Genomic DNA, 26,847 nt, shown 5'->3' with positions numbered 1-26,847 from the left:
TCACGCCCGGCTAATTCTTTTTATTTTTTTAGTAGAGACGGGGTTTCGCCGTGTTGGCCAGGCTGGCCTCGGACTCCTGACCTCGTGATCTGCCTACCTAGGCCTCCAAAAGTGCTGGGATTACAGGCGTGAGCCACTGCACCCAGCATTTTTTTTTTTTTTTTTTTTTTTGAGACAGGGTCTTGCTCTGTTGCCCAATCTGGAGTACAGTGGCGGGATCTTGGCTCACTGCAACCTTGACTTTCCAGGCTCAAGCAATCCTCCTGCCTCAGCCCCCTAAGTAGCTGGGACTACAGGCATGTGCCACCATGCCCGGTGGGGCAATTATTTTCTAACAAGAGGAGGCCTAAGTCAAGATATGCAGGCAGAGCAGAATACTGACGGGCTGCCAGCCACTAGGCAATCAGTACTTAGCATCAGGAAAGTCTAACCAAGATCTATCCTCATGAAGTCCCTGCAGGAAGACTGTGGGTGTGAACACAGGAAATAAGCAGTAGTAAATACACAAAGTCCTGGAGACTGGAGGGGAAGGTTTTACAGCAAGGTGATGACGTAGCAGTCGGCTGGCCCTTCAAGGGAAGACTCGATTCTTTCTTTTTTTTTTTTTTGAGACAAGAGTTTCCCTCTTTTTGCCCAGGCTGGAATGCAATGGTACGATCTCGGCTCACTGCAACCTCCGCCTCCTGGGTTCAGGCAATTCTCCTGCCTCAGCCCCCCGAGTAGCTGGGATTACAAGCATGTGCCACCATGCCTGGCTAATTTTGTATTTTTTAGTACAGACAGGGTTTCTCCATGTTGGCCAGGCTAGGCTGGAACACCTGACCTCAGGTAATCTGCCTGCCTCGGCCTGCCAAAGTTCTGGGATTACAGGCGTGAGCCACCACGCCCGGCCTGGAAGACTCAATTCTTATGAAGAACATGGAGAGCACTTTGGGGAGGGATAAAAGAGTAAGAAATCAGGTATAGAGACTGAATATGCATGGGAAGAGTGGTAAAGATGATCCTGCCTCAATATCTTTTGAGGCAGGAGTTTTTTTATAAGGTAGAGGCAGGTCCTAAAACCTTAAGTTGAAGACTAGAACCATGAACTGGTCAGCTATGCTTTTTCTAGAAAAATATAGAGATAATACCTTAACTGATAGTATAAACATATAAATATGCCTCTTTTTTCTTGGCTTTGCAAATATTTGGACTACTACTTTCTCTTTTCCTCCCTCCCTCCTTCCCTCCTTTCTTTCTTTCTTATTTTATTTATTTTTTTTTTGAGACAGAGTTTCGCTCTGTTGCCCAGGCTGGAGTGCAGTGGCATGATCTCGGCTCACTGCAAGCTCCGTCTCCCGGGTTCATGCCATTCTCCTGCCTCAGCCTCTCGAGTAGCTGGGACTACAGATGCCCACCACCATGCCCGGCTAATTTCCTGTATTTTTAGTAGAGATGGGGTTTCACTGTGTTAGCCAGGATGGTCTCGATCTCCTGACCTCATGATCCACTCGCCTCGGCCTCCCAAAGTGCTGGGATTACAGGCGTGAGCCACCGCACCCAGCCTCCTATTTATTTATTTATTTTATTTTTTATTTTTTGAGACAGAGTCTCGCTCTGTCGCCCAGGCTGGAGTGCAGTGGCGTGATCTCAGCTCACTACAACCTCTGCCTCCCAGGCTCAAGCAATCCTCCCACCTCAGCCTTCCGGAGTGGCTGGGATCACAGGAACTCATCACCATGTCAGGCTAATTTTTTCTTACTTTTTTTAGAGATGGGGCTTCACCATGTTACCTAGGCTGGTCTGGAACTCCTAGACTCAAGCTATCTGCCTACCTTGGCCTCCTAAAGTGCTGAGATTACAGGCATGAGCCTCTGCGCCTGGCCTGGACTACATTTGTTGTTGTTGTTGTTGTTGAGACCGAGTCTCACTCTGTCACTCAGCCTGGAGTGCAGTGGCGCGATCTCGACTCACTGCAACCTCGGCCTCCCAGGCTCAAGTGAGTCTCTTGCCTCAGCCTCCCAAGTAGCTGGAATTATAGGTACCCGCCACCATGCCCGGCGAATTTTTGTATTTTTAGTAGAGATGGGGTTTCACCAAGTTGGCCAGGCTGGTCTTGATCTCCTGATCTCGTGATTCGCCTGCCTCAGCCTTCCAAAGTGCTGGGATTACAGGCGTGAGCCGCCGCACCTGGCCTCTGGACTACATTCTTTATAGAGCAATTTTTTAAAAAGCATAACCCCTAAACTAGCAGTAGATTGGCATTTTCTTTCACCGTTTCTACTTTTATGAAATATTTCTTCATAACTCTAGGTTTATCCTTTAGGCCTGTGTAGATCCCCATTTTACTCTTTCTTTCTAGAGTCAGAGATCTTCCATCCCTTGATCACTTCTGCTTGCTTCACTGGCAGATATAGCTTGATGCTTAGGCCTTACTCCAGCAAAACCTTTAATTAACTTTAGAGAATCCAAATGCTAAGTACTGGCCGAGCCTCCCAATCCTCCCAATTCTCACCTTGAGGTAATATGATGTCCTGCGGAGGTTTTCTTCTTTTCCCTTGCCTGTATAGTCCAGGCTCTGCACTAACAGTGTGACCTCTGGGAAGGCCCTAACTTCTCTGAATCTCAGACTCCTCATCTGTGAGTTACGTGCAGGGGTCAATTATGATTTAAAAGATATGGTGGGGCATGTTGGCTCACACTTGTAATCCCAGCACTTTGGGAGGCCAAGGCTGGCGGATTGTTTGAGCCCAGGAGTTCAAGACCAGCCTAGGCAACATGGCAAAACCCTGTCTACACAAAAAATATAAAAATTAGCTGGGCGTAATGGTGCACATCCGTAGTCTCAGGTACTCGGGAGGCTGAAGTGGGAGGACTGCTTGAGCCCAAGAGGCTGAGGCTGCAGTGAGCCATGATTGTTCCACTTCACTGCAGCTTGGGCGACAGAGACCCTGCCTCAAAAAAAAAAAAAAAAAAAAGGTATGATCCTGGCTGGGCACAGTGGCTCACGCCTGTAATTCCAGCACTTTGGGAGGCCGAAGAGGGCGGATCACTTGAGGTCAGGAGTTCAAGACTATCCTGGTCAGGCAGGGTGGCTCACGCCCTAGTTTAGGGCTTATGCTTTTTTCAAAATTGTTCTATAAAGAATGTAGTCCAGGGGCTGGGCGCGGTGCCTCATTCCTGTAATCCCAGCACTTTGGGAGGCTGAGGAGGGCGGATCACTTGAGGTCAGGGGTCTAAGAGCAGCCTTGCCAACATGGTGAAACCCCATCTCTACTAAAAATACAAAACTTAGCCGGGTGTGGTGGCGGCGCCTGTAATACCAGCTACTTGGGAGGTTGAGGCAGGAGTTTCACTTGAACCAGGAGGCAGAAGTTGCAGTGAACTGAGATCGTGCCACTGCACTCCAGTCTGGGTGAAAGAGTGAGATTCTATCTCAAAAATAAAGTCTATGATCGATAATTTGTTAATAAATGTAATAATTCCTAAAGTTTCAGAATGTGAGTTCATGGGGAAAGGTTTCTAAGTGATAAAATTGTTGGTTACAGGATAAAAAATAAAGTGAAAAAATCTTTTTTACTGATATGTATTTGTACATATTAATGGAAGTACATGTGATATTTTGATACATGCATACTGTGTGTAATGATCAAATCATTACAAATGAGGTTATCCATTACCTCAAACATTTATCATTTGTGTTGAGTTTTTCAAATTTTTCAACTGTCCAGTATCCCCAAAATTTACGTAGTAGTATTACTCTCCAAATTAGGCTTTTTTTTTTTTTGAGATGGAGTCTTGCTCTGTCACCAGGCTGGAATGCAGTGGTGCAATCTTGGCTCACTGCAACCTCCGACTCCCTGGTTTAAGCGATTCTCCCGCCTCAGCCTCCTGAGTAGCTGGGACTACAGGTGCGTGCCACCATGCTCAGCTAATTTTTGTATTTTTAGTAGAGATGGGGTTTCACCATGTTAGCCAAGATGGTCTCGATCTCTTGACCTCAAATGATCCACCCACCTCAGTCTCCCAAAGTGCTGGATTACAGGTGAGAGCCACTAGGCCCGGCCCAAATTAGGCCTTCTACAGGAAAAAATCTTGGCTGGGCCTGTTGGCTCACACCTGTAATCCCAGCACCTTAGGAAGCCAAGGTGGGAGGATCGCTTGAGGCCAGGAGGTTGAGGTTGCAGTGAGGCCTCCACACTCCAGTCTGGGAAACAAGCAAGACCCTGTCTCAAAAACAAAACCTTTAGCACTTCATTTTTTCACAGATGGAGTCCACTCTGTTGTGCAGGCTAGTCTCAATCTCCTGGGGTCAAGCAATCCTCCTTCCTCAGCCTCCTAAATAGCTGGGACTACAGGTTCAGTCACTGTACCCAGCTTAAGAACTTTCGAGACTTTTAAAATACTTTGTAACATTGGGGCTCGAGTTAATCTAACTTATTTTGAAAGGAATAATCAAGGTAACAAGATTTTCCTTCTGACTCTGAATTGATGGCACACCTGTGCTGCACTGACCATCACTCACTTTGTGATTTGCATAGCTAGTCTATTTTAGAATTGTTATTATCATAAGGCATTCCCGACTAGAGTCAGAATGATTCATAGAGGATAAGAAGGTTTAAGTGAGGCCAGGAGCAGTGGCTCTCACCTGTAATCCCAGCACTGTGGGAGGCTGAGGTGGGTGGATCATCTGAGGTCAGGAGTTTGAGACTAGCCTGCCCAACATGGTGAAACCCCGTCTCTACTAAAAATATAAAAATTAGCCAGGCGTGGTAGCGCGCGCCTGTAATCCCAGCTACTAAGGAGGCTGAGGCAGGAGAATCACTTGAACCCGGAAGGCGGACGTTGCAGTGAGCCGAGATTGTGCCACTGCACTCCAGCATGGGTGATAGAGTGAGACTCTGTCTCAAAAAAAAAAAAAAAAAGTTTAAGTGACAAGACTAGGAGCAATTGGAGAAAACAACTGAAAAGAAAGCTGTATTAGTGAAGACAAGCATCTTCGGTAAGGACGCTTTAGGGGTGGTTGGGAAGAAAGGAAAAATGTAAGACTGAAACATAAGACGAAAATGTAAGACGGAATTGCCCGAAAGTCTAACTTTAATTACATATCAAATACACATTTTGGTGATTTGGCGATCATGGGGTGGTGTGTGTGAAAATGTAGTTTTTACTTCTCTATCCCTGTTTCTTGCTTTCCACATACTTCGGCGTTTTCCACTTTATCAGGTTGAACCAGCTCACCAGGTTCAACTCCTGTGCCATCACACCTAGGTGTGCTTGAAGGATGGATGTCCCTGAGAATGGAAGGTCAGCAGCATGAATATTGCAACTACAGAAGGGTAGGAGAGAAAAAGGGTGGCGTAAACAGGACTGATGGGGAGAGAGAACAGAAGGTAAAGCAAATGCAAAGAAAATGCGAGGGCCCGGGCGCGGAGGCTAACGCCTGTAATCCCACCACTTTGGGAGGCCGGGGTGGGCGGGTCACCTGTCAGGAGTTCGACACTAGCCTGACCAACAGGGTGAAACCCCGTCTCTACTAAATACAAAAAATTAGCCGGGCGTGGTAGCACATGCCTGTAATCCCAGCTACTTGGGAGGCTGAGGCAGGAGAATCACTTGAACCCAGGAGGTGGAGGCTGCAGTGAGCCGAGACTGTGCCATTGCACTCTAGCCTGGGCAACAAGAGCGAAACTCCCATCTCAAAAAAAAAAAAAAAGAAAAAGAAAAAGAAAAAGAAAAGAAAAAAAGAAAAAGAAAATGCGAGGAAGCAGGCTGTGTCGTACTGGGGGTAGGCTTGACCACTTTTCAATTTTCAACCCAGTGGTACGACTCTGGCGGCAGGCAGAGGCCCCACCTCCTCTGCAGAGAGCTCTCGGGTTCTCCCGGATTCCTAAAGGACGGCAAAGGCCTGAAGCAGGTTCTCTGAGCACCGCACAGAACCTTACACTTCGCGGGGAGGTTCTTCCTGCGCCCAGGTGTTCCTCAATCTTCCTCTCCTCGCCCAGGAAGAGGTTGTGAGGATTACATCATCCCAACCCGAGCAGCGTGGCCAGCTTTTCCATCTCAAACTCTTGCTCTTGAAGTCAATCCGGATGGAGCGCTCATGTTTCCCCGTCAGGGCTGGCCCTGGACAGGGGGCACGCTGGGAGGCGTCTCGTTCCAGCACAGAGGCTATTAAATGACCCAGGGCGCGGCTTTTTCTCGCGTTTACGAGCTCCACCTACACGGGAACACATGGCCACCCAAGCCTGTCGCTGCGCCAAGACCTCCAGCTCAACACAACCGACAAGCGCTGTGCAGAAAAACCGCAACGCAGTCCAACGGGAGACCCCGGGAGGGGAAGGAGGTGCTGGGCTCGGGAAGGGTGTCCCGGGGGGCGGGGGCGGCGGGGGGGCGCTGCGCCTGCGCAGTCGCTAGGCAGCGTCTCCCGCGGGGCGTGCTCGTAACGCCGCGCACCCTATCAGGCGGCCACAGGGAGCGCGCCCGCGGCCTCGCCCTTTCTCGCCCCTCCCTTCTCCCCTCTGGGTCCCGTCTCAGACTGAGGCTTGGAGACCAGAGCATTCCTCTCGCCACTTCGGCGCGCCCACATGCCGTCTTGTGCGCGTGCGCAGAGGCGGATCGCAAGGCTAGGGCGCGAGGGAACGGCGGGCGTACGTCCTTGCGTGCGTCTCAGGCCGCGCGCACGCCGGCGTGAGAGGGCACGGGGAAAAGGTGGCTCTGGCCGGGGTGGCTCGGTTTCCTGGGGCTATGTAACTGAGCTCGTCGACTTGGGGGTGCTTCTTCGCTGCCCTCGCCGCGTGCTAGCAGGGAGTTTCTGCTCGGGAGAGAGACTGTCCTCACGCCCGCTGCGCCTCCCCGACGGCAGAGCACGCTTGCTCGCCCGTGGGAGCGTCCCGGCCGAGAAGCCCTGAGGGGGGAGGGGAGGCCATTTTGTCCCGACCGACTCCCCGGAACCGGGCGGAGCGGCTGGGAGAGGCTGCGGAGCCGCAGTCGCCGCCCTCGCCGCTCTCGGAGGCACTGGACCCCGCCACTGTCGGGGCTTCCTCGAAGCTGTTCGTAGGTCGCCCGCGCCCTCTCGAGCCTTCCTTTTTCCCACGCTTCCCCGGTCCTCCGGCCTGAGAACGCCCGAGTGAGGACTTGGCCGTAGTGAGAGGGACCGATCCCTTGGGGCCGCCGGCGGCGAGAGCCCGAGCCGCTCCTCCCAATGGCGAAGAAGACGTACGACCTGCTTTTCAAGCTGCTCCTGATCGGGGATTCCGGAGTGGGGAAGACCTGCGTCCTTTTTCGCTTTTCGGATGATGCCTTCAATACTACCTTTATTTCCACCATAGGTAAGACCTGTGGGAGGACGGTGTACGGTCTCGGTAGCTGCATACCGTTTATTTTACTCCAGACATCTTGCTTCCCGTAATATACGCCTTTGTTTCAGTGATTCCGATTCCAAACGACACATCCAAGTTACTGTTTGAATCGGCATCGAGCTTACTGGGGCGGGGTCTTCCCATGATTTCCATCCGGTCTTCTGCTTTCGAGTCTCCCACTATGCTCAGTGCCTTCTGTTACAAAATATGCATCATTTAACCATGTTCCAGAACCTTATTTCTTCAGGCGACTGGACTGGCTTTTTCCACATTTGCGTGGAATTAGTAGATGTGTGATATTTTTAAGGTATTTATTTCAGTGGTTGCGATTGAAGTAGTACTAGCTATTTGGAAAAGGCCTGAATTTATACTTTGGGGCAAAGAAAAGATTCCATATGGTCATAACTTGGAGTAAACTTGAGGGTTTCTGGGAAGAGTAATTAAGGTAAATTAGAAGGGAAAAGTGAGTTGCCCTCATTCACTAATCCATTGATGTGTCAAACAATCGGAGGCTCTTCGCGCTTGGGGTGGGACTCTGGCATATTTGCCTCAGTGCTTTTCGAGACATCAACAGAAGCAGTAATCTGAGGGAGATGATCAGTTTCTGTCCTCAAACCCGACGGAGTGAAGTCAAGTTCTCTCTTCTGTTTTATTTGACTCTAGTATTTACAGGAAAGTATTTTGCCAGTCATAGCCGTATGGACTTATAATGCACTTTCACCATGTTTCAGAATTACTTAGTGTGGAAGTGAGAGCTAAAGAGTGACCTTTTTAATCGAGTTTCCCGTTTAGGAAAGGAAAAGGGAAGGCTCTAGGAAAGTCCCTTTTGAATCTGGTTAGAAAATTTAAGTGGCATTGACGCTAATTGTTCTATATTAATTGTGAAACCCATCTGCTCTGCAATAAATTTCTTAAAAGACACATGGCTCAGCATTGTGGCGGTGCATTTGAACCCATTTTTAAATGTACTTTTATATTGAGACGCTTTTAAAAAGCAACTGCAGTCGTCTTTGAACTCTGGGAATTGTCAAAATTAAGCTGATTTGGAACAGTTTGTATAGCGTTACTGAAATATTTGGTTTGGGTTTTCTTTTGTGACATACCTGCTTCATTCTCACAAAAGAAATTATACTGAAATTAAATTGGACAAGTGATTTTTTAAATAGATTTTTATTTTGCTTACCTTTTTTGGGAGGCAAATTATCATAATCCTTATTTCCAGAGTATCATACTGTTTTCTTGGTCTGTCATAAATTTCATGAAACTTAGAGCTTGTTCTCTAACTTGTGGGTTAGAGAATACTAGCACTTAGCGCTAGCACTTCCCTAGCACTGTTTGCTTTTAACACTCCACTTTTAGCTGTAGCTGGCTAGGGTTAAGTGATCAGATGGGTCAGCAAATATTTATTGAGCACCTAATGCTGGGCACTGTTTTTAGGCACTGGGAATAAGTGATGAACACAACAGACCCCTTGAGGAGCATTCCAGTGAGATCAATCATAATAGTGTGGAAGATGCTACAATAGTAAGCACAGGGAGGAAGAGTGGCTAGTCTAAATCGTGAGGAGTTTGAGTAGGCTTACATCGAGATGATACCTAAAATGAAGTCTGGGCCGGGCGCGGTGGCTCATGCCTGTAATCCCAGCACTTTGGGAGGCCTTGGCGGGCGGATCACAAGGTCGGGAGGTCAAGACCAGCTTGGCCAATATGGTGAAACCCCTTTTTTACTAAAAATATAAAAATTAGCTGGGCGTAGTGGCAGGCACCTGTAGTCCCAGCTACTCAGGAGGCTGAGGCAGGAGAATCGCTTGAACCTGGGAGGCGGAGGTTGCAGTGAGCTGAGATTGTGCCACTGCACTCCAGCCTGGGCAACAAAGCCAGACTCTGTCTCAAAATAATAATAAATAAATGAAATCTGAAGGACTAATGGGAATTGAGTCAGAGGGGTAGGATAGGGCCTTTCTGGAAAAGGGAGCATAGAACAAATGTATAGTAAGTTTGAGGATTTAATTCATGTGGTCAACTTTATTTATTTATTTTGAGACTGAGCCTCACTCTGATCTCGCATGATCTCGGCTCCCTGCAACCTCTGCCTCAGGGGTTCAAGCAATTCTGCCTCAGCTTCCTAAGTAGCTGAGATTACAGGTGCCCACCACCCCACCTGGCTAATTTCTGTATTTTTAGTAGAGACTGGGTTTCACCATGTTGGTCAGGCTGGTCTTGAACTCTTGACCTCAAACAATCCACCGCCCCAGCCTCCCAAAGTGCTGGGATTACAGGCGTGAGCCACCACGCCCGGCTGTGTGGTCAACTTTAACCTATCCTTAGGAACAGTGTGGATGGAGAGTAGGAAGCAAAACATTAACTCTGTCTACTCCAATCTTTTTGTAAAGGGTGTATGCCCCCAACTAAAACTCAATCCTGTAAGATAATGGTATAATCTTTTTGTAGCCCTTTTACTTGGGAAGATGTGTGATGATTTTGGATCAAGTCTGCTGGGTTGGAATCTTGTTTCCACAGGTTACTAGCTGTGCAGCTTTGGCAGATTACTTAACCTCTGTTGGCTTCAGGCTCTTTAAGAGTGTTAAGGCTGGGCACGGTGGCTCACGCCTGTAATCCCAGCTCTTTGGGAGGCTGAGGCAGGCGGATCACCTGAGGTCGGAAGTTTGAGACCAGCCTGATCAACATGGAGAAACCCTGTCTCTACTAAAAATACAAAAATTATCTGGGCGTGGTGGCGCATGCTTGTAATCCCAGTTATTCAGGAGGCTGAGGCAGGAGAATCGCTTGAACCCGGGAGACAGAGGTTGTGGTGAGCCGAGATCGTGCCATTGCACTCCAGCCTGGGCAACAAGAGTGAAACTCTGTCTCAAAAAAAAAAAAAGTGTCAATCATAATGTCTACCACATAGGGTAGTTGTGAGGATTTTAGGGGTTAGTGAGAGTAAAGCACTTCACATGGTGCCAGGGCCAGGCACTTTGTAGGAGCACAGTGCATATTAGCTGTATATAGAATATGTGACTCTTCTGCTGTGGAGGTGTGGCAGAACATGTTATTTTATGGATTGAACATCCTGCACACCGTGGTACCCAAGTATTTGTTGGTGCTCCACTAAACAATTTCTTTTTTTTTTTTTTTGAGACGGAGTTTCATTCTTTTTGCCCAGGCTGGAGTGCAATGGTGTGATCTCGGCTCACTGCAACCTCCGCCTCCCTGGCTTAGGTGATTCTTCTGCCTCAGCCTCCCAAGTAGCTGGGATTACAGGCATATGCCACCACACCTGGCTAATTTTGTATTTTTAGTAGAGACGGGGTTTCACCATGTTGGCCAGGCTGGTCTCGAACTCCTGACCTCAGGTGATCTGCCCGCCTCAGCGTCCCAAAGTGCTGGGATTATAGGTGGGAGCCACCACACCTGCCCTCCTTTTTTTTTTTTTTTTTTTTTTTTTTTTGAGATGGAGTTTTGCTTTTGTTGCTCAGGCTGGAGTGTAGTGGCGCAGTCTCTGCTCACTGCAAGCTCTGCCTCCCAGGTTCAAGCGATTCTCCTGCCTCAGCCTCCTGAGTAGCTGGGATTACAGGCGCGCACCACCACGCCTGGCCAATTTAGTATTTTTAGTAGAGATGGTGTTTCATCATGTTGGTCAGGCTGCTCTTGAACTCCTGACCTCAGGTGATCCACCTGCCTCAGCCTCCCAAACTGCTGGGATTACAGACATGAGCCACCACGCCCAGCCTAGACTCTGACATTTTCATACTTTCAGATAAAAATGTTTTCATATATAAGATATTGAATAGTGTAAGTTGAGAAAATAAATGATTCTGAGTACAGCTTGAACACATTCATGTATTAGCTCTGTGCACAGGTTTAAAATACCATTGGGCCGGGCGCGGTGGCTCACGCCCATAATCCTAGCACTTTGGGAGGCCAAGGCGGGTGGATCACGAGGTCAGGAGATCGAGACCATCCTACCTAACATGGTGAAACTTTGTCTCTACTAAAAATACGAAAAATTAGCTGTTTGTGGTGGTGGGCGCCTGTAGTCCCAGCTGCTCGGGAGGCTGAGGTGGGGGAATGGCATGAACCCAGGAGGTGGCGGAGCTTGCAGTGAGCCGAGATTGCACCACTGCACTTCAGCCTGGGCAACAGAGCGAGACTCCGTCTCAAAAAAAAAAAGGTCTACCATTGCGTTTAACTAGTGCTGTTCAAAAGAAATAATGTGAGCCGCATATATTACTTTTAATAGCCCCTTTTTTTTTTTTTTTTTTTTTTTTTTAAAGATATGGAGTCTTGTTCTGTTGCCTAGACTGGAGTGCAGTGGTGCAATCTTGGCTCACTGCAACCTCCGCCTCCTAGGTTCAAGCAATTCTACTGCCTCAATCTCCCAGGTAGCTGGGATTATAGGTGTGTGCCACCATGCCCAACTAATTTTTGAATTTTTTAGTAGAGACAGGGTTTTACCGTGTTGGCCAGGCTGGTCTTGAACTCCTGACCTCAGGTGATCCACCCACCTTGGCCTCCCAAAATCCTGGGATTACAGGCATGAGCCACTGTACCTGGCCAAATAGTCACATTTTAAAAAGTAAAAAAAAATTTTTTTTTTTTTGAGATGGAGTATCGCTGTGTTGCCCAGGCTGGAGTGTAGTGGCACGATCTGGGCTCACTGCAACCTCCGCTTCCCAGATTCAAGCAATTCTCCCTGCCTCAGCCTCCCTAGTAGCTGGGATTACAGATACCCACTACCATGCCCAGCTAATTTTTTTGTATTTTTAGTAGAGATGCGGTTTCGCCATGTTGGCCAGGCTGGCCAAGAACTCCTGACCTCAGGTGATCCACCCACCTCGGCCTCCCAAAGTTCTGGGATTACAGACGTGAGCCACCGCGCTTGGCCTAAAAAGTAAATTTTAATAGTATATTTTAACTCATATCTAGAATGTTACTTTATTGTGTAATCAAGATTTAAAAATTGTTGAGGGCAGGCTCAGTGGCTCACACCTGTAATCCCAGCACTTTGGCAGGCCGAGGTGGGAGGATTGCTTGCGCCCAAGAGTTCAAGACCAGCCTGGGCAACATAGTGAGACCCTGTCTGTATGAAAAAAAAATTAAAATTGTTGAGATATTTCACATTCTTTTTCTCTGGTTTGTAAGCTATGCTTACAACTCATCTCAATTTAGATTAGGCGTATTTCTACATGGATGTATATTATGTAATGAAAAAATAAATTTTAAAGAGGCATATTTCAAATGGTTAATAGCTGCACGTGGCTCGTAGCTACCATACTGGATGGTATGTGTCTAAACAATGTAAAGTAGCCTGTTGGTCAATGTGCAGATGACTAGAAATACTTTGAATGTAGACTACTTTCAGGAATGTGTTAAATTTTGTTAAGTGACAAGGGTTTGTTGTTGTTGTTTAAAAGATTAAATCTCACTCTGTCACCCAACTTGGAGTGCAGTGGTGCAATCATAGCTCACTGTAGCCTCAAACTCCTGGGCTTAAGCAATCCTCCTTCCTCAGCCTCTCAAGTAGCTGGGACTACAGGAGAGCACTATCGCGTCGGGCTGTGTTGTTTTTAAAATCTAGAGCATTCTCTATAAATGATAATGAAATTTTTGAGTGGTCACTTGATTGTTAAAACATCCTGAGGACTGGGCATGGTGGCTCAAACCTGTAATCCCAGCACTTTGGGAGGCTGAGTTGGGAAGTTCACTTGAGGTCAGGAGTTTGAGACCAGTCTGGGCAACATAGACCCCCATCTCTGCAAAAACAAAAAATTAGCAGGACATGGTGGCATGTTCCTGTAGTTCTAGCTACAGGGGAGGCTGAGGTGGGAGGACCACTTGAGTCCAGGAGTTCAAAGGTGAAGTGAGCTCAGATCACACCACTGCACTCCAGCCTGGGTGACAGAGCAAGACTGTGTGTGATAAAACAAAAACAGAAAACATCCAGAGGTTTGTATAGAAGTAGTTACCTTGCAGGTGTTCAGAAGGACCTGACTGCCAAAATAAGGCAGACCCTCATTATTTCAGGTGCAGTCATTTAAGTTTCTTATTGGCTATTGGTTTTTTGAAGAAATAATTTTTATAGATTTATGGGATGGTGTTCACAAAGACTACTGTATTTGAATTTTTCTAGATATATTTCAATTCTCATACATCCATATTAGAAATTATGTATTGTATTTATGGTCAGATTTATTGGAGACTGCTGCAAAAAACAAATTACTGGTATGTTACACTCAACCAATCTCAAAACGAATCCAAGGGCACCAGAATATAAGTTGCACAAAGGCAGAAATCTTTGTCTTTTTTTTTTTTTTTCATGTGTGCTAAACACCTGGGAGAGTACCTGCACTTAATGGGTGCACCATAAATAATGAATGAAGGCAGGCAGGTAGGCAGACAGGTGGTACAATCAGGATCCTCTTAATATGAATTGGGGGTAGTTTATTTAAAATTTATCCTTTTTACGTACTTTCTGATCATTATATGAAGTAGATTGGGATCGGACTTAAGAATATTAGCTGTGGCCGGGCGCAGTGGCTCATGCCTGTAATCCCAGCACTTTGGGAGGCCAATGCAGGTGGATCACCAGAGGTCAGGAGTTTGAGACCAGCCTGGCCAACATGGTGAAACCCCGTCTCTACTAAAAATACAAAAATTAGCCAGGCGTGGTGGTGTGTGCCTGTTGCCCCAGCTGCTTGGGAGGCTCTGAGGCAGGAGAATTGCTTGAACCAGGGAGGCGGAGGTTGCGGTGAGCCGAGATCGTGCCATTGTAATCCAACCTGGGCAACAAGAGCAAAACTCTGTCTCAAAAAAAAAGAAAAGAAAAAGAAATTGAAAGGATGTTTGAAAAATAGTCTCAAGAGAGTTACTGCTTTTGGATGAGAAGATTTCAGTGGTTGATTTGACCATAACCATCTTGGTAGTATGAGCTCAGGAATGCGTTACTTATTAGTGATGTGGGAATTACATGGATTTGTCCCCAAAGCACAAGCTTTTAGTGGGCTGCTTCTATACTGGATGTGCTACCTTTTGGTGTCATTAATCCTTTCTCCACCACAGGCTTACTCCTTTTTTAACAGGGAATGTTTTTCATTGGGAATTGGAGTCTCTGGGCTCCATGTAAGAAATCAAGTTGGTAAAGGCTCTTGTCCCTAAGAGAGGTATAATACATACATTTTGTTGTCAGGATGATTTTGCTAAGTTTTGGAAGAGTAGGTTGGTTCCACTAACCTGCATTTAAGACGTGATTGATTAGGCTGGGTGCTGTGGCTCACACCTGTATTTCCAACACTTTGAGAGGCTGAGGCAGGAGGATAGATTGAGCTCAGGAGTTCGAGACCAGCCTGGGCAACTTAGCCAGACCCCCATCTCTACAAAAAAAGCTTTTAAATAAAAAATTAGCTGGGTGTGGTGGTGCACACCTGTAGTCCCAGCTACTCAGGAGGCTGAGATGGGAGGATCACTTGAGCCCAGGAGTTTGAAGCTGCAGTGAGCTATGATTGTACCATCTCACTCCAGCCTGGATGACAGAGTGAGATTCTGTCTTAAACAGAAAACCCCAAAAGACCATCCAGAGTGCTTGTCTCGGTAGCATATATACTAAAATTGGAATGATACGGAGAAGATTAGTATGGTTCCTGCGCAAGGATGACACGCAAATTTGTGAAGTGTTTCATAATTACTATTTTAAAAAAAAACCTCTCTAGGTATTTCTCCAAAGAAGCTAAGCAGATGCCCAATAAACATATGGAAAGATGTTCAGCATCACTAATAATTAGGGAAATGCAAATCAAAACCACAGTGAGATGTTATTTTGTGACCATTTAGGATAGTTATAACAACAACAACAAAAGACAAAAACAAGTGATGAGGTTGTAGGGAAATTGGAACCTTGGTGCATTGCTGGTCGGAATGTGAAATGGTGCAGCCACAGTGAGAAACAATAGAGGTGGTTTCTCAAAAAATTAAAAATGAAATTACCATATGATCTAGTGATCTCACTTCAAGTTATATCCAGGATAATTTAAATCAAAGATTCAAACAGGGCCAGGCAAGGTGGCTCGTGCCTGTAAATCCCAGCACTTTAGGAGCCAGATCACTTGGGCTCAGGAGTTCAAGACCAGCCTGGGCAACATGGTGAGATCCTGTCTCTACCAAGAAACCCCACAAAATTAGCTGTACATGGTGGCGCATGCCTGTAGTACCAGCTGCTTGGGAGACTGAGGTGAGAGGATCACTTGAACTTGGGAAGTGGAGGTTGCAGTGAGCTGATAATCATGTCACTGTACTCCAGCCTGGGTGACAGAGCAAGACCCTGTCTCAAAACAAACAACAACAAAAAAGACTCAAACAGCTATTTGTACACCAGCATTCATAGCAGCATTATTCACGATAGCTGAAAGGTGGAAACAACTCACATGTTCATCAGTGGATAAATGGATAAACAAAATGTGGTATACACATAGAATGGAATATTATTCAGCCTTAAAAGGGAGGGAAATTCTAACATGCTACCACATGGATGCGCCTTGAAAATAATTTACTAAGTAAAATGAGTTGGACACAAAAGGACAAATAATGTGTGAGGTACCTATAGTAGACAAATTAGTGGAATAGTGGTTACTAGGGCCTGGGGGACAGAGTAATGGGGAGTTATTGCTTAATGATCACAGAGTTTTAGTTTGGGAGGATGAAAAAGTTCCAGAGAGGAATAGTGATGATGGTTGTATAACAGTGTGAATTAATTTAATGCCACTGAATTCTACACTTAAAAATGTTTGAAATGCATGAAAAGACAAATACTATGTGATTTCATTTATATGAATATGAGGCTATCTAAAGTCAAATTCATAGAAACAGAAATAATGATGATTACCAGGGGCTGGGGAAGAGGGAAATAGGAAGGCGTTTAATGAGTATAAAACAACGCATTACAGTTTTGCAGAATGAAAAGGCTCTGGAGATCTGTTGCACAATGGTGTGATACACTTAACACCTACTGAACTGTACACATTAAAAATGGTTAAGATGGCAAATTTAGTGTTATGTTTTAGAAAATGGTTTAAATAGTAAATGTTTTAGATATATTTTCCCCACCGCTCAACAAAACCCAAAAAACTAACACTCGACCCAGCTCTCTAAAAGAGCATTTGATCACAGACAGCCCCTCCTGTTACAGGTGTTAGCTACTGTTAACCAGTGGTTGTGAATCGAGAGGATCCTTTATGATACTTTCCCATGCTTTAATATCACTGGTCTGTACTTTCAGATGTTGAAGGCAGATTTGTCTTTTTGTTGTCTGTAGTTACATAGACCTTCTTGGAATGTTAGAATCATAGAATGTTAGTGCAGGAATTAACCCTTAAATGAATTTTCAAAGTGGGAAAACCGAGACTGGTGAGGTGAAGTAACTTTGAGAAGGCCAAAAGGCCACATGGCTAATTAGTTTTTTTTTTTGAGATAGAGTTTCACTTTTGTTCCCGAGGCTGGAGTGCAGTTGCGTCATCTTGGCTCACTGCAACCTCCACCTCCCGGGTTCAAATGATTCTCCTGCCTCAGCCTCCCGAGTAGCTGGGATTACAGGCATGAGCCACCATGCCTGGCTAATTTTTGTATTTTTAGCAGAGACGGGGTTTCACCCTGTTGACCAGGCTGGTCTCAAACTCCTGACCTCAGGTGATCCACCCGCCTCGGCCTCCCAAAGTGCTGGTATTACAGGCATGAGCCATTGCACCCGGCCAGGAGTTTTTATTAGAATCCACAGCCAATCTTATTCATAACCACATTGCTCATTCTGAGAATTTCATTGTTGTGTTTAAAAAAAATCAATGATAGTTTTCCTGCTCATCAATTTCAATTTGAAAAGTAGAGTAGAGTTGCTGTGGTTTTGTTTTTGTTTTTGTATTTGTTTTTGGAGGGGCACGAATAGGTAAGTAACAAGTCTTAGAATAAAATATCAAGGATTTTGTTCTGGTTACTTGTCCTTTGCCATCTTAGAGCATAATAGAGAAGAGCCGATGATGTTAGGGATAATTATTTTCTTTTCAAGAATTGTGGTGTATAATGATGCACAAGCACGGCAAAGGAAATACTGGTATTCTTGTTTTGTTTGCAAAAGGGAGAGGCTAATAGGAGAAATACTGGCAATCTCTTTCAACTTTTTTTTTTTTTTTTTTTTTGAGACGTCGTCTCGTTCTGTCGCCCAGGCTGGAGTGCAGTGGTGCAATCTCAGCTCACTGCAAGCTACGCCTCCTGGGTTCACACCATTCTCCTGCCTCAGCCTCCCGAGTAGCTGGGACTACAGGCGCCCGCCACCACGCCTGGCTAATTTTTTGTATTTTTAGTAGAGGCAGGGTTTCACTGTGTTAGCCAGGATGGTCTTGATCTCCTGACCTCATGATCCGCCTGCCTCTGCCTCCCAAAGTGCTGGGATTACAGGCATGAGCCACCGCGCCCGGCCATCTTTCAACTTTTAACAGCAGAAGGTTGCCTAGGCAGAGCTGTGGTAGCAGTTGTGAAGAACGGAGGAGTAGGAGCTTGTTGAGTGTTGATTTACAAGTAAGAGACCATTATTTAGCACAAAATATAAATTGTATGATTAGCTGAAGAGATTTGCCTGGGAAAACTGTTTATTGAGATGGTTAAGTCATAAGGAAGAGTTTCATTTTTATTTTATTTGATTTTTGTAGAGACAGGGTCTTGCTTTGTTGCCCAGACTGGATCACATTCCTGGGCTCAAGCAGTTTTCCTGCCTCAGCCTCTAAAGCCACCAAGGCCAGCTTTTTAAAACTTTATTTTATATATAAAAAAAGAGTTTAAAGGAGTTACAAAGGATGTTGAGGTTAACAGGACATTATCTGAACCCAGAAGACGGAAAGTCTTGTAAAGGTCATAGAGGTGGGTCCTTCAAATAGATGAATAATTGAAGGTTTATGAAATTAGTTCATTAAATTTGGATTATAAGAAAAGGAATTTGAGGCCCGGTGCGGTGGCTCATGCCTGTAATCCCAGCACTTCAGGAGGCCAAGGCCGGCGGATCACCTGAGGTCGGGAGTTTGAGACCAGCCTGACCAACATGGAGAAACCCCGTTTCTACTAAAAATACGAAAATTAGCTGGGCATGGTGGCGCATGCCTGTAGTCCCAGCTACTCGGGAGGCTGAGGCAGGAGAATCGCTTGAATCTAGGAGGCAGAGGTTGTGGTGAGCCGAGATCACGTCATTGCACTCCAGCCTAGGCAAGAAGAGTGAAACTCCGTCTCAAAGAAAAAAAAAAAGAAAAGGAATTTGAAAGTTGATTAAAATGAAATTTTAGTGAAGAAAACTCAGTCTTAAGGGAAATCTGAAATGAGAAAAACGTTTTTATTTGAAGACAGTGCAGTGTATTTTGGGTTGCAAGCATAAGTGATTGCTTGATGTTTATTCTTCTTTCCAGAGCTGAAAAATAATATTTTTGAGGAAAACAGCAACTATTAATGGAATGCTACATTTCTTTTTTTATTATTTATTATTTACTATTGATTAAAAAAAATTAACAGAGACGGGGTCTCGCCATGTTACCCAGGCTAGTTTCGAACTCCTAGGCTCAATCAGTACTCCTGCCTCAGCCTCCCAGAGTGCTGGGATTTATAGGTGGGAGCCACCACGCCTGGCCTAGAATGCTGTGTTTCAAATATGACCCAGAAACAGAGCTTCCAAGGTTGTAAAACATTAGAAAATGGAAAAACCATTATTCTGGAGACCCAAAAAGTACATCATATCAAAATTAGAACAAAGGACAGTGTTGATTTGTTTCTTTCCTATAATTAGCAATGCTTCTGTACAGACTTTTTTAAGTTGAAATTTTTATTAAGATAATTGTAATTTCTCATGCAGTTGTAAAAGATAATACAAAGGGATCTCTTGTACACTTTGCCCAGTTTCTCCCAATGGTAGCAGTTTTGGGAAACTTTTATAACATCACAACCAGAATATTGACATCTGGTGTAGTACACCAGCCTTATTAAAATTCTCCAGTTTTATTTTTATTCATTTGTGTGTATATTAAATTTGGTACAATTTTGTCACTCATAGGTTCATGTATCCACCACCATAGTCAATGATACAACAGTTCCAAGGAACAAGGGCCCTTCATGTTCTTTTGTAATTATAGCCTCCCGATATTTCTACACTCCAAACCTTGGTAACTATGAAACTGTCCTCCATTTCTAAAATTTTGTCATTTTACAAATGTTGTATAAATGGAATCATATAGAATGTAACCTTTTGGGATTGGCTCCCCCCTACTCCCCAACTCAGCATAATTCCCTGGAGATTAATCCAAGTTGTGTGTATCATTTGTTTTTTTGTTTTGTTTTGTTTTTTGTTTTTTGTTTTTTGTTTTTATTGAGACAGAGTCTTGTTCTGTCGCCTAGGCTGGAGTGTGATGGCACGATCTTGGCTCACTGCAACCTCTGCCTCCCAAGTTCAAGTGATTCTCCTCGCCTCAGCCTCCTGAGTAGCTGGGATTACAGGCACCCACCACCATGCCCAGCTAATTTTTGTATTTTTAGTAGAGATGGGGTTTCACTACATTGGCCGGGCTGGTCTTGGACTCCTGACCTCAGGTGATCGGCCTCACCTGCCTCGGCCTCTCAAAGTGTTGAGATTACAGGCGTGAGCCACCATGCCTGGCCTATTTTTTTTTTTTTTTTTTTTTTGAGACAGAGTCACTTTGTTGCCCAGGCTGGAGTGCAGTAGCACAATCTTGGCTCACTGCAACCTCTGCCTCCTGCGTTCAAACGATTCTCCTTCCACAGCCTCCCAAGTAGCTGGGACTACAGGCATGCACCACCACACCCAGCTAATTTTTTTGTATTTTTAGTGGAGATGAGGTTTCACCATGTTGACCAGACTGGTCTTGAACTCCTGACCTCAGGTGATCTGCTGGCCTCGGCCTTGGCCTCCCAAAGTGTTGGGATTACAGGCGTGAGCCACCGTGCTGGGCCCATTAGTTTTTTTTTTTTCTTGTTTTTTTTTTAATTGTTGAGTAGTATACTTCATGGTATGTGCCAGTTTGTTTAATCTTCACCCATGGACTAACATCTGGGCTGATTCCAGTTTTTAGCTAATATGAATAAAGCTGCTAGGAATATTTTGTGTACAGGTTGTGTGATCATAAATTTTTGTTTCTTTGGAATAAACACCCAGAACTGCAATTGTTGGGTCACATAGTAATTGCGTGTTTCGTTTTATAAGAAACTGCCAGACTGTTTCCAGAATGGCTATACTATTTTAGACCCCCATCCTCAGCAGTGTATGAGTGCACTTTCTCTGCATCCTCACCAGCATTTGATAACGTTATCATATTTTGTACTTTAGTCATTCTGGTAAGTGTGTAGTGATAATCTCATTGTGGTTTTTCATTTGCATTTTTCTGATTGCCAAAGGTGTTGAAAAGTCCTTTTATGTGCTTATTTGCCATCTTTGGAAAAATGTCTGTTCATGTGGTTGCCGATTTTCTAATTGGATTGTTTTTTAACTGTTGAGTTTTGAGAGTTCTTTGTACATTTAAAATTCTAGTCTTGACCAGGTGCAGTGGCTCACACCTGTAATCCCAGCACTTTGGGAGGCTTAGGTGGGTGAGTTGCTTGAGACTAGCTTGGGCAACATGGCGAAACCCTATCTCTACAAAAAAAGAAAAAAATTAGCTGGATGTGGTAGTGTGCACCTGTAGTCCCGGCTATCTGGGAGACTGAGATGGGAGGATCAGCTGAGGCCAGGGAGATTGAGGCTGCAGTGAGCTGTGATCACTCCAGCCTGGGCGACAGTGAGACTCTATCTCAATACAATAAAATAAAATTCTAGTCCTTTGTTGGATATGCGGTTTACAGATATTTTCTTCCAGTCTGTAGTTTGTCTTTTCATCCTCTTCACATGGGCTTTCACAGGGCAAACATTTGGAACTTTGATGCGGTCCAATTTATAAATCATGCTTTTGGACTTTCTTTTTGTGGATCATGCTTTTGGTATTTAGGAACTCTGTCCATCATAGATCCCAAATATTTTCTTCTGTGTTTTCCTAAAAGTTTTATAGTTTTATATTTTACATGTGACCCTATTTTGAGTTATTTTTGTATATGGTGGGGGGTTTAGATTGAGGTCGACTTTTTTTTTTTTTTTTGCTTGTGGAAGGGATGTTTGATTGCTCCCGTACCATTTATTCAATATGAAGGCCTTTTCCCCTCACCTAATTTCATATAGTTAATCAGATGATGTAGGTGTTCTCAGGATTTCAGAGATTCTGTATGACCTGACAGGAATGAAAATTGACTTAGTGGTTGACTCTTGCAATAATTTACACTGCGCTTTCTGAAAGGTTTTTTTTCCCTCTTTTTTTTTTTGAGATGGAGTTTAGCTCTTGTTGCTCAGGCTGGAGTGCAGTGGCACGATCTCTACTTACTGCAACCTCCACTTTCTGGGTTCAAGCGATTCTCCTGCCTCAGCCTCCCAAGTAGCTTGGATTACAGGCACGCACCACCACGCCCGGCTAATTTTTGTATTTTTAGTAGAGATGGGGTTTCACCATGTTGGCCAGGCTGGTCTCGAAATTCTGACCTCAGGTGATCCTCTTGCCTCAGTCTGGGATTACAGGCATAAGCCACTGTGCCTGGCCTAGATGAGAATTTTAACCTTTTATAATCTCATCCCACTCTCTGTTTCAGTTCTTTGTTAAAATGGTATGCAGTGGTTACATTACTATGCCTGTATAAATATTCCATTTAGTTAAGTAGCCTACTATATTTCCTTTGTTCTGAAGTTAAAAATTCCTCTTTATTTGATTAATCTCCGTCTTCCTATGTACTACAGCAACCTCTCAAAATGAATTTCCACATAGCCAAACCACCAGTTAATAATCTTTTGGTTTCTATTGTTTTCCTGGACACCTCTCTACTAGATATTTTCTCTGTCCTGCTTCAATAATGGACTGGTTATTAATTATGCCTGGTTGCACAATTAATGCCTTGGGAATTTCCTAAGGGTCTCTCCTGTATGCGATACCCTGTTTTTTGCAATACCTTTCTTTGTTGGTTTATTGCCTTTGAGCATATCATCCTGTCGTAGCTTTTTGCTAAAAGGGTACATGGTAAAGGAAATTTTTTGAGGCTTTCCATGTTTGACAAAGTCTGAATTCTTCCCTTTTCACTCAGTTGAGTGTTTGACAAGGCATAGAGTTATAGGTTGAAAACAGTTTTCCTTAGGACTTTGAAAACATTACTCCATTGTCTTCTAGTTGCTGACAGTTCTGATACCATTCTGATTCTTTATCCTTTATTTGTAGGATAATTATTTATTTATAGTAGCCTAGTTTTATCTCTGGAAGATTTCTAATTTTTTAAATTCTTAATAAAAAATTTCATAATTATGTACCTTGGTAGGTGGGTCTTTTTTATAAATCTGTTGTTCTGGGTACTTGGTGGGCCTTTCCAGGTCCTTCCAACTTTGTTAATTTGTTCTACTGCCTGGGAGATTTCTTTGACTTTATCCTTTTACCTTTATATTGAAGGTTTTCAGCTGTCATATTTTTAATTTCTGGTAGTTTTTTCTTGTCTATTCCTTAGTTTTTTTTTTTGGAGACAGGGTTTCACTCTGTCACCCAGGTTTGTGACAGCCTTACTGCAGCCTCAACCTCCTGGGCCCAAGCAATCCTCCCACTTCAGCCTCCTGAGTGGTTGGGACCACAGGTGCATACCACCACACCTGGCTAATTTTTTCTCTTTTTTTTCTATACATGGGTCTCATTTTGTCTCCTGGGCTCAAGTGATTGTCCGACTTCAGCCTCCCAAAGTGCTGAGATTACAGGTGTGAGTCCTTGTGCCTGGTCCTTAAATTTTTTTGTTTGACTTTTCTTTTTAGAGACAGTCTTGCTCTGTCTCCCAGGCTAGAGTGCAGTGGCGTGATCAGGGCTCTCTGCAGCCTCAATCTCCCGGGCTCAAGAGATCTTCCTGGGTTCAAGTGATCTTCCTACCTCGGCCTCCTAAGTAGCTAGGACTACAGGCATGTGCCACTGCATCTGGTTAATTTTTAAATTTTTTGTAAAGACTGGGCCTCACTATGTTGTCCAGGCTGGTCTTAACTCCTGGGCTCAATTGATCCTCCTACCTTGGCCTCCCAGAGTGCTGGGATTTTAAGTGTGAGCCACCATGCCTGGCATAAATTTGTTTTTTAAAATTCTTGTTTTTTGAATATACTATTTTCTCTTCTTGGAGGATAGCTTATTTGATGTTTTCTTCTATTTCTTACTTTCTCTTCCCTTCCTTCAAGTCCTCCCTTTTTGCCCCCTCCCCCTTGTTTTATTGTAAATTTTTTTTGGAAGCCTTCCTCAAATGATTGTTGATTTCAGACTGCACATTCATAATTAAGAATGAGTCATTAAAGTCCAGGCACGGTGGCTCACGCCTGTAATCCCCGCACTTTGGGAGGCCAAGGTGGGCGGATCACGAGGTCAAGAGATCGAGACCATCCTGACCAACATGGTAAAACACCGTTTCCACTAAAAATACAAAAAAAAAAAAAAAAAGCCAGATGTGGTGGTGAGCGCCTGTAGTCCCAGCTACTCGGGAGACTGAGGCAGGAGAATCACTTGAACCCAGGAGGCAGAGGTTGCAGTGAACCCAGACTGCGCCACTGCACTCTAGCCTGGGCGACAAAGCGAGACTCCGTCTCATAAAAAAAAAGAGTCATTAAGGCCAGGTGAGGTGGCTCACGCCTGTAATCCCAGCACTTTGGGAGGCTGAGGCAGGCAGATCAGGAGGTCAGGAGTTCCAAGACCAGCCTGACCAACATGGTGAAACCTCGTCTCTACTAAAAATACAAAAATTAGCCGGGCATGGTGGTGTGCACCCGTAATCCCAGCTACTCAGGAGGCTGAGTCAGGAGAATCGCTTGAACCCGGGAGGCGGAGGTTGCAGTGAGCTGAGATCCCGCCACTGCACTCCAGCCTGGGCAACAGAGCGAGACTCAGTCTCAAAAAAAAAAAAAAAAAAAAAAAAAAAGTCATTAAAAAGATGTTTGCAGCAGGACGTGGTGGCTTATGCCTGTAATCCTAGCACTTTGGGAGGCTGAGACAGGAGGATTGTTTGAGCCCAGGAGTTTGAGATCAGCCTGGGCAACATAGGGAGACTACCGTCTCTACAAAAAATTAAAAAAAAAAAAGTAGCTGATCATGGTGGTTCACACCTGTAGTCCCAGCTACTTGGGAGGCAGACGTAGGTAGATTGCTTGAGCCTGGGAGGTTGAGGCTGTAGAGACCCAGGATCACGCCACTGTTCTCCAGCCTGGGCAGCAGAGTGAGACGCATTCTCAAAGAAAAGATGTTTTCAAGGTCTGTAAACATGGGCAGGGCTTTTCACTGGTGGGCTCTGCTACAAGATGATGGAACGTGAGCCAATTTTTTTTTTTTTTTTTTTCTTCACTGAGAGAGATTCCAATCATTAATGTCTGTTGGTCTTATTTCTGGAGCCATTCTCTTTCTCCAGAGAGACTCAGATCACCTGCCTGAAATGTGGGGAGGAGAATGTAAGCTTGACTGCCTGCTTTCTTGAATCTGAGCAGCTAAAGGAACTTGGGTGGGCAGGTGTGGGGTTAACTTTAGTTTCATTGTACACATTTGTATTTAATCTTATTTTTCCAAATCTTCTATCTGTAGTCTCATTCCCATACTCCATTTAGCCTGGTGTTGCTGAGTGTATCTGTTGCAGATTTTCTAGAGAATGAGCCTTTAGACACCTACTTGGTCTTGAGGGATGACAATATTGGTATGTGAGATGGAAGCTATGTGTTGGGGTGTCCTTATATACAGCCCTCACTTTCCGCCTTGGTGTCTGATATCTCTTACTGCTAAACCCTCCCAAATGAATTGACTTGTTCCTCTTTGATGTCTTCAATGGGCCTTGAAGTCATAAGCTTCTTTGTTTTCATCTACTGTGGTTACAATTGCAATGTCTATTCATTGAAATGGAGGAAAAGTTTATATTTCTTGTTTTCTCTATGTTGGTGTGACTTTGGAGAGAAGGGGTTAGAAAGATCTCTCTGCTATCTCAACTGGAGGTTGAGGTAATTTTTGACTTCAAATGATTTTTGACTCCACTTTTTTAAAACTCGTAACATTAGTAGAGTTGGGGTGAATGATATTTTGCTATTGTTTTTGTAAATATCCAGTCCTCCTTCAAAATAATGAGATTTTTGTTATTTAGGATAGTGGAATGTAGTATTGAATCCAAGTAGTTCCACCACCGTCCAGATCAGTGACATTTAAAGGAGACAGCTTTAATTTAGATGTGTAATTCTTAGCTGATTTACTTGGGGGGAAATGGAGTACTTTTGCTTTTTGAACAAAGTAGAACTGTAGTCTTAAATTTCAATCTTATTCTCTTGATGGATACTATTTTATAGAATACTGAACAGCAAGTGATTCAGCAAATTCATAATCTATTAGAGGATTTCAGTGGGTCCTATATATCATAGCACTTGGCATTGAATAATAAGTTATCATTCTTGATTTTTTGCTGGTTTGAAACCTGGTAAATATTTGTGCTTACAAAGTGGGAGTATTGTTCATCTACCTCGTTATATATTCTTAGTCTTACATAAATGCTTTTGCTTTCCTTAAATTAGATATTAATGGACAAGTGTATATTTCTTTTTTTTTTATTTTTTGAGATAAGTCTCACTCTTGTCACTCACGCTGGAGTGCAATGGCACAGTCTCGGCTCACTGCAACCTCTGCCTTCCGGGTTCAAGCGATTTCTCCTGCCTCAGCCTCCTGAGTAGCTGGGATTACAGGCGTGTGCCACCACGCCCAGCTAATTTTTGTATTTTTAGTAGAGACAGGGTTTCATCATGTTGGCCAGGCTGGTCTAGAACTCCTGACCTCGTGATCCGCCTGCCTCAGCCTCCCAAAGTGCTGGGATTACAGGTGTGAGCCATCACACCTGGCTTCTTTTTCTTTCTTTTTTTTTTTCCTTCTTTTCTTTTTTTTTTTTCCCCCTGTTTTTTTGAGCTGGAGTCTTGCTCTGTCGCCCAGGGTGGAGTGCAATGGCGTGATCTCGGCTCACTGCAACCTCTGCCTCCCAGGTTCAAGCAATTCTCCTTCCTCAGCCTCCCAAGTAGCTGGAATTACAGGCGCCCACTGCCACGCCCAGCTAATTTTTTTTTTGTATTTTTAGTAGAGACAGGGTTTCACCATGTTGACCAGGCTGATCTCAAACTCCTGACCTCAGGTGATCCACCCGTCTTGGCCTCCCAAAGTACTGGGATTACAGGCCTGAGCCACTGTGCCTGTCCTAATTTTTAGTAGAGACGGTGTTCCACCATGTTGGCCAGGCTGGTCTGGAACTCCTGACCTCAGGTGATCCACCTGCCTCGGCCTCCCAACATGCTGGCATTATAGGCGTGAGCCACCACACCTGGCCAGATAGGGGTGTAATTCTAAAAAATCTAGTAGTTTCTTTTTGCATATTTTAGTGTG

At 44.6% G+C, this 26,847-nt stretch overlaps 1 protein-coding gene and 1 non-coding gene across 2 annotated transcripts in view; both read left to right on the top strand.

Annotated features, from left to right (window-relative positions):
- Positions 1 to 6,650: 6,650 nt before the first annotated feature.
- Positions 6,651 to 26,847, top strand: part of RAB10 (RAB10, member RAS oncogene family) — a 102,917-nt gene continuing 82,720 nt past the window's right edge. Inside the window, exon 1 of the mRNA XM_054474812.2 lies at positions 6,651 to 7,310. Coding sequence (XP_054330787.1) covers positions 7,184 to 7,310 — 127 coding nt within the window. The 5' untranslated portion in view covers positions 6,651 to 7,183. The remainder of the gene's footprint in view (positions 7,311 to 26,847) is intronic.
- Positions 14,918 to 15,024, top strand: LOC129030906 (U6 spliceosomal RNA). Its single transcript, XR_008500805.1, has one exon. It is a non-coding gene; the product is annotated as a U6 spliceosomal RNA (small nuclear RNA).

The sequence above is a fragment of the Pongo pygmaeus genome, chromosome 12, assembly GCF_028885625.2.
Source record: "Pongo pygmaeus isolate AG05252 chromosome 12, NHGRI_mPonPyg2-v2.0_pri, whole genome shotgun sequence".
Lineage (NCBI taxonomy): Eukaryota > Metazoa > Chordata > Mammalia > Primates > Hominidae > Pongo > Pongo pygmaeus.
Note: the sequence above shows the minus strand (reverse complement) of the source record. Positions and strands in the feature narration are given on the sequence as shown.